At 33.9% G+C, this 8,784-nt stretch overlaps 1 protein-coding gene across 1 annotated transcript; it reads left to right on the plus strand.

Moving 5' to 3' along the window:
* Positions 1-2,549: 2,549 nt before the first annotated feature.
* On the plus strand, positions 2,550-6,109 carry LOC123720229. Its single transcript, XM_045676769.1, has 4 exons — positions 2,550-2,599; positions 2,952-3,171; positions 4,191-4,788; positions 4,957-6,109. Exons 1-4 carry the CDS (start codon positions 2,559-2,561, stop codon positions 6,018-6,020), a joined length of 1,923 nt encoding a protein of 640 aa, XP_045532725.1. The 5' UTR covers positions 2,550-2,558; the 3' UTR covers positions 6,021-6,109.
* The last annotated feature ends 2,675 nt before the right edge of the window (positions 6,110-8,784 follow it).

Below are 8,784 nucleotides of genomic sequence, written 5' to 3' on the forward strand. Positions count from 1 at the left end.
ACATCCGGAGAACTACCAAGTCTCTGTTCACCCGCCATTGGGTTCATCAAGTCATTGTGTGGTCAGGAGCATTGTGCCGTACAGGCGCCCTTTACGGCCTAGCTTCGTGGGCTATCGCCGTGTGTGGCACTATAAGTCAGCAGATTGGGATGGGATGCGGTCTTTTTTGCGTCCTACCTTGGCCCCCCCATTTGATTTTCGTCGAGTACTCCAGATACCGTCGCTGACTTTGTCGCCGAGGTGGTCCTGCAGAGCATGGAACTTTTTATTCCATTCCTGCGGTGCCGGTCGGTGGCAAGTCCCAGCCTTGGTTTATCCGTTCTTGCGGTATCACTTATCAGGTGAGCCTCCGGCCCGTTTCCCTTTATTACAAAAAATATATATTTTTATATAATTAAACAGAAGATGACGAATATTTGTTATAGGAGGCAAACGGGCGGGAAGCTCACCTGAAGTTAAGTGATACCTCCACCCACCGATGGAAGAAAGCTCGCAAGGCTCGCCAGCCTTAAAGAAGTAATTATACAAACACAGATATTTGCAATAAATGTTACTTATCTAAATTTTGATAATTTGGCCAACACAGAATTATAAATATTGGTACAAAACCTACATTAAAAAATTAGACAGAGGATCGAAAATATCCCTATAACTTACTTATAAAGACAATGGTATATAAACTATTATCCAACTATTGATTTAACAATTAGTACCTAAAAATGTTTAAAAGATTTCTTTGACTCATTCTTGACCTGTTTTAAACGCCTTTATCTTTGTTCTATCTTGAGGTTACGTGTTCCCTCAGCGGCGGGCAATAAAATGAACCATGAATAGCTAGACATGCGATACTTTAAAACGTCTACGGCTAAATCAGTGAATTAAAACGACAAAAAATTAAATTAATATTATTTTTCCTCTTTCTGTTAAAATGAGCTTCATGTTGAAGTATGAAACAAAAACTACTTTGTGTCCTTGAAAAACCATAAGGTACTTGCCTCTCAACGGGGAGTCTTTATCCCTTACGAAGCACTCGAAGCAAAGTTAAATAATGTTATTCCGATTAAAATTGAAGATATTGTACGAATTCCCGTTAATACAAACAATTTTATATTCCGTTATATACAATATATAAACTAAAAGCTAGGACCACTATGTTTACATAAATAACACAAGCTAACGCATTTACATGAAGCAAATGCATTTTGATATTACAAGAGCTTTCGTTGGAATTCAAATGGGAAGTTCCCTGAAATGTAAATATAGCTACAATTTACCTAAAATTTTGATGCTGGTCTACTTATTGTTATGTATATGTCGCATCCAACTAGCTTAATTAGCCGTTCAGTTAATAGCCTAGCCTTTTAACTAAACGGTGCCGTTTAACTAACAGCCTGTTAATTTTTTAAAGTTAATTTAATAAAGTGGCTGGCTAATGCTAATAAGGCTAATGGCTTAGGCCATCTCGTACGAAACTTTGGACAACACCATCAAAGTTGTGGTTTGCTATATTGACAGTTTCAAGAGTTTCATTTCGACTTTGAGAGTGGCAGAAACTGGAATTAAATTTAAATTAACAGTCAACAGGCTAGGCAATTAATAAAACGTCATTGATCCAAGTCATTTGCCTTACTGTTTGATCAACTTTCTGACCATCTTTGAGGCCGTTAGTTAAACGGCTAGGCTGTTAATTAAACGGCTAATTAAACTAGTTGACTGCGACATAGATACAAAGATTTGATGTAAATTTTGATCTCGGGTTCGATTTTTATAGTTAAGTACCTGATACGCGGTGTCGAACACGGTTTTCTCTCTTAGACTTACATATTCCTTCACCGTGCATTTGCAAACACTACTAAGTAATCCTTATACATTACAATAAATAAATACGAAGAATTTCCATCCATTCTGCGCTCTTTACTAGAGTAAATGTAAATTCAGAACCTGCAAAAATGAACAATAAAAATTGGATGTATTTAACAAGTTCATAATTAATTATTGCGCGACCGTTCAAAAGAGAAAAATCCAAACCATAAAAGTATAAGAATAATAACTCTGTCTGGGGAGCTGAATGAAAAATAATTCTTATCAAAAGTTCAAAGTTTAGCGCTGATGGGTTTTGCCGAAGTAAGACGACAAGTCAAAAAGTCTAAAGTCTAAAATCATTTATTCAAATAGGTAACACAATGTACACTTAAGAACGTCAATAAAAAAGAAATATACATTAAATGCTTCTAATTTTACATTAAATTTGATGCTTAACCAGTAGGTTTGTATAAGCAGCTCTCTTACTTTTAGTGACTTTTACAGGCTTTAGGAAGATCCAAGGCATGTATTTATCCTTATAATTGTGATTACATCACAAAACAAGGCTTTGAATTTAATAACATGCAATCATTCACACTTGTCCATGAAATTCCGACGTATCAACATATTTGTTCCTCTTGAAACAACATTAAGCTTGATAGATGGCTATTATCGGGCTTATCAAACATGGATTATGCGTAATATTGACATTTATCGTTATTACGACTTTGTGGTTGGAAGTGAAAAGTTTTGATATGACCGAGAAATCTAAAGAGACTATTTTCACTGCTTTGAGGTGAGATGAATCATTAATAATGGTTTAGGTTTATACCCAGAGGTTTTAAGTTCGATTGCAAGTGAAATTATTATTTTGGAAGGCGGCTATGAACTCTACAAAAATGATAACTGAAATAGCCGCCTTGTATTTCCCCATATTTGGGGTATATGAGCTTAAAAAACAATTGGATCCTGCAATACTTACAACTAAAATATTACTAAACTATATTATTAAGATTTATATGACTATATAGTTAATATTTATACTATAGACTATATATTTGAATATATTCATATGTCATGTATATATCAGTGTATGTTAATTCATTCAAAAAAATCAACCAAGCATTCAATTAAAAATATCTCTCCAGAAATCCATCATGTAGCAAAGGATGGCTTCGATGGATTGTCCAATTGTTTTTCGGAATTATCATTGTGTCCAGTTTTACACTTATTCTGCTAATGTCTTTAAAGACAAGGCCTTCGAAGTATGATCAACTTTCAAGATGCAGTATTCATAACTGTAGGGTGGTTTGTTTTGAAACACCATATTACGACAAATATGAAAACGATATTATCGAAGCGGCTTGGGTAAGTAGACGTTATAACGGTTACTATGGTAACAGACACTGTACTGTTAATATCATCTACATCGTGTTTACGGTATTATCTACACATACACACACCACCACTATGTGGAACCAAGTGCCAACCCGAAAGTATTTCCGAACCAATTTGACTTGAGCGTACCTATTCTTGCTACTAGCAATGCATTTACGAACCCTCTGGCATACATATAGAGGAAAGATTTGATAGTTTGTTTGTTTGCATTGATATTCAAAAGCTGCTGAAGTGAATTGAAGAATTATTTCATCATTAAGGTTCTCCATGATAAACATAGGCATATTTCCAAAAAAGTTACGGCTCCATATGAAACCTTCGATAACGTCACCCAAGATGAGATAAAAGGACCAAAATCTGTATATCGAGTACGCTATGAAACTATTGACAATAGAGCAAAGTCATGTAGTTTAAAAAAAATCATCTATATATGCTAAAGTCCATGATATCTATGTCTAACTATTATAGTTCAATATAAATATGCAATTGTAAATCCGATAGAAACAACTGTTTTCCTATATCCTTATCTTAAGGCATTATCTGTAAATTTATTTTTGAATGATTCATATCTGAGATGAGGTTATAATATATATAAAAAGAACAGTCCACATTTCAAAATTATGAAGTAAATTATTATTATAGAAAAAAGGTGTCAAAATTTACAATCGGGGATGTATCTCAAGTTTAATTAGTACTAACGTCAAGTGGTTGTTCATTTAGCGTCCAATCCTTCGTGGGAAAATCACTGTGGTACACTAAATATATAACATATCTTATATGCTTAGAAGCTAATATTTTTATTATATTGTGATCACAAAAAAAAATTGCTGCATAAATAAATGTAATAGTGTATTTTTTATTTTAGGTACTCGATTGTGTTCCTTTCACAATCAATGCAATGAAAATTAGCAAACAGATAAAGATGAATTTGATATAAAATTAAAACTATATATATATATATATATAAGTAATATCATTCTTTGTTTCAGCAAACTAACGCTATCTGCCCAACAATAGTACTAACCTTACAACGCCCACACTTTCCAAATAGAACACTGCCCCAGAATTGGTTATCTAAAATACGCTCTCATGTAAATGAATTAGCGATTATTGACGGCAATCTGAAGCACATACCACACCGTGCTTTCAATACGCACTTCTCTAGTAAATTGAATACATTAATATTGGAAAAGGTTGGGTTATCGAGCTGGGAACCCGAAACTTTCATGGGATTGACAGGCCTCAAACAACTATACATCAAAGATTGCGTTTTCAAAAATGTAACAAGAAACGCATTGCAAGCTGTTGACGACACTTTGGAATTCTTGGATATAAAAGCGGGCTTTGAGTGGAATCCGAGAAACCTTACTGGATCGGCGGACCTAAGAGCTATAAGCGTTGTGGATTTTTCATTAAACCCGTTTTACAGTATTCTGGACAAATTCAGCTTTACACAGATACGTATGTGCAAGATACTTCATTTAAATTCTTGTCGTATAAGCTATCTTGGACTGGGAACTTTTGATCCTTTGGATTACATAGAGAAGATATATTTAAACGACAACTATTTGGTCGTCGTTTCTGATGGTTTGTTTAGAAAAATTATTCCGCGTACACCAAGGATAGTTTTACACGATAATCTGTGGTATTGCAATTGTTCTTTCACTGATATAAGAGAGTTGTCATCTAGGGGTCTAATAATAGTGGACCCAATATGTCGTCATCCTGAAAATTTGAAAGGTCATACATTTACAGATTTTAACGATTATTGTAAAAGAAATGAAAAGCCCCAACCCGATGTAGAATTGGGGGAATTGGGCAATGAAGATAATCAAATTCATAAAGATCGTAAATCAAATAATAAAACACATACATTTCACATAAATGGCGTGTGCTACAACTCTACATGTCAAGTATTTAGAGTTGATTCTGATGTATATAATAATGGTTGTCGCATAAATAGATTAAAAATAAATGAAATGACAAGAGCTAGAAGTTCAAATTTATGGCCTGATGCTCAAGACAGTGACTGGTTAAGTTTGACATTTTCTATTCGCAGCAATCAACTGTCCATCGTAGAGTTGTCACCGAAGAACGTGGACCCAGACCAAGGACTACTTTGGTTTGAATCCAGTTGTCCAGATGACGTGTATTGCATAAATTCAATTCCAGATGTTTTAAAAATATTCGACCAACGTTATGGTGTGCAATACACGTTCTGCCTCTTTGATTTGCGTACTTCCGTTATAAAGTCAAGCCAATGCATTTCCTATACGTTTCCTATATCAAGTGATATGAACGTCGGGTATTCAAAGAGTAAATTCATGATTATTGGTTTTACAATTCTGTCAATAATATGCCTGATCTGTGGCGCTATCTGCGTTTACGCCTTGATTCACCGCAACCCAAATCTACTGAAAGGAAATAAACGAATCGTATTTGTAAAGCATAAAGAAATCAATGCATTAATTCTACCGCCCAAAGTACCCTTACGAAGCTTTGACCACTCAAATGATGATAATGTAGAGAAAAAAATCTTTTTTGTGACAACTCATCAAAGTGTATCGAATTTGGAAAGAACCGAGTCATTCAGCCCTAGTAGCAATGAAGTGAGTTATATATCAGCACTACAACCGACCCATGAGCAATTAACGCAATGGCGAAATAAACAATCTTTAAAATCACCGTATAAATCTCCTGCTGACTTCAATTTTTCTAAAATGTTCAATAATGATTCGCTGCCATATTACTCGCTAAACGAAACAATCTACGACACACCATACGACGCGGTTAGAAATGAAATAGCACGGAAACAATAATTGTTCTTGAGCTAAATGTATTCATAAATCACTTGTCTACAGATCACCGTTCAGAGCAATCATTAATCATGGTATTAAGAGATACGAGAAATAGTTTACCCGGGTCTCATTAAAGACGTTTGGCTACTACGGTGTTCATAGTGAATCGATTCGTACAGTTGTTTCTGACACACTGTATATTGTCTGAGAAATGTATCTATTTTAATGGCTGTATCAAAAGCAACTGTAGCTCTGAAGCGTTTGAGTATCGGTCTATTAGATCTCTTGGCACATTGACGTTTCTATTTCGTGTATATTGGAATAACAAATTAAGAATTGTATTGTGTTTTATTAATTTTATTAAATTATTTTAATGATATAGATTTTTGACTTCTAAAAATATTATTTAAAAATGTCTTTGAAAACTTTTTAATTTCTTTGATATTGTTAAAATTTAACTCCTTTTAAATAGTATTAAGTATCAAGACCTTGGCTTTTGGCTTACAGTTGTGGCTACACATTTCGAGCAGACCTTATGTTTTAGGGTTTACAAGATATATAAGATACATAGATTTTTTTAAATAAAACACATACGGGAGAATGACGTACTAAGAAGCCTACCACGTAAATTTCATAGCGAATCATATTTCAATTTCAATATTGGGTTTTCGTATCTCGAATCAAAATATAATTAATTCCTATCAGTAACACCATATTCACCGATTTTAACTGATTATTGACGCCAATGTATTGCTTCTAAATTTAAATTTACTACCAGTTACAGAATCAAGGGCGTAGTATGAATTAATTTATTTATAAGTTCTAAATATATTTGCATAAATACACGTTGTATTAAAATTATACAAGAAAATATAACATCACAAATTTTACACACATACACATCAATTATATTAGAACCTACAACGAAAGAGAAGAACTGACAAGAAACTTAGCGCCACTCTTAAATAGTCAACTTTGAGTGGCAACTTGCCTGATAATTATTCTTAACTGTCATTTATTATGGTATAACATGAGATTCGTAACCAATTTCCTATTATGGTTGTTAAGATAACAAAATGGACAAAATACAACACTGTATACTTGTATTATAAAGCTTGTGGTTGAATGCGATTATCTCACTTTATTCGAATTAAAAACTATTAATGTTGGATACATACATTGCATTGTAGATATTATGTTGTTATACTCGTTTCCGCTACCTTCATAGCTTCTCTGTTTTTTAATAGGCTCCTTTTTTTAATACATTAAAATTTATAGTTTCTTAGTTATATTAGTAGTCATCTCAGAATGATGTAAAATCGTAAATCATAGTAATCGGGAGAAATACTATTCTTTTGTCCTTCGTTTTATGCTCTTTGGAGTAGAAAATCTCAGGCTTACTATTGTATAAAGATTTAAATAACGTAGTAACAGTATACATACTATTTTTAATACTGTTCTATAAATTATAGTTGTGGTTTTTTAGCTAGAACTGTGCCAGTGCCACACCTCATTGCCGCAGGTTAGTGAACGTACTCGCCTAAATGAAAGAGCACAATTCATATTACTGTCGCTATACTATAGAACATATAGAAATTCAAATTTCGAACATTGAAGAAAAATCAAATTAGCTGTCGCATGTTTTAAATATACTATGTACGTAATTAATTATGTAACACCTGTACAATCAATTAGATAAAAGGTCGGTCATTCGGTTGTCTACGATACGGAGTCGCGTGCCAAAAGGTAGACGCGATTAATGACATAATAGACGATACATGTGCAATAATTAGCATACAAGGCCAAGGGTAGGATGGAACCTTGATATTTTCATATACTTAAGTAGACCAGTAATCATACTATCGGACACAAAAATCCATAGAATTTGTTGTCTATTATGATTGTTGAGATAACAAAATGGACAAAATACAATACTGTATCTCTATATACTCGTATTATAATGCTTGTGGTAGAATGCGGTAATCTAACATTTTTCAAATTAAAAACTATCAATGACATAATAGACGATAATGTAAAATAATTAGCATACAAGGCCAAAGATAGGATGGAACCTTGATATTTTCATATACTTAAGTGGACCAGACATCGCCACTATCATGCTTGTTTAAATTCTGATAGTATACGCTCTAAGAAAACATTTAACCCACAGGACATTGTTTGGTCACCTGGAGGGTGACATAAAAAAAGTAGGTAAGTACAGTAATATTTAGCTGTCCCTTAAAGATGGAGATAAGCTCAGCTCAGAAGATCGCTCCAAATGGATTGTAGCTTCAATTTAAACAATTAATAAAAACTAAATCAATGAAACAGACGCAGTTGGAACTTCATGAACCCCAATATTAATTGAAGTCTACAAAATATATAGCATTGATTTTGTGACGTTTTAGTTATTAGTTGACATTTTTTTAATGATTTGATATCGATTGATTGGAGTCGTGGTGATTGATGAGTAACGAAACTGTCAAACAAGACTTATTTATGAGTTGTATTTACCATTTTAATATTTATTATTCATTTACTCACAATGGGAGCGCTGCCGATAAATTCCAAATAGTCAGCAGATCAAACTACGCAAGTGGAACTGGGTAGGCCTAATTCCGAGGTCATTCCAACCATATCCTCAAGCAGATAATTGATTGGAACCCGCTAAGTAAGCGGAAGCGTGGTCCCAAGCAAACAGTTGCAGACGACGCAAAGAAAGCGGGAAAGGCTTGGAGCGAGATGAAATACGAGGCTCCAGACCCAACGCCAGACTCACTATGGA

Source organism: Pieris brassicae, chromosome 2 (assembly GCF_905147105.1).
Source record: "Pieris brassicae chromosome 2, ilPieBrab1.1, whole genome shotgun sequence".
NCBI classification, from domain to species: Eukaryota; Metazoa; Arthropoda; class Insecta; order Lepidoptera; family Pieridae; genus Pieris; species Pieris brassicae.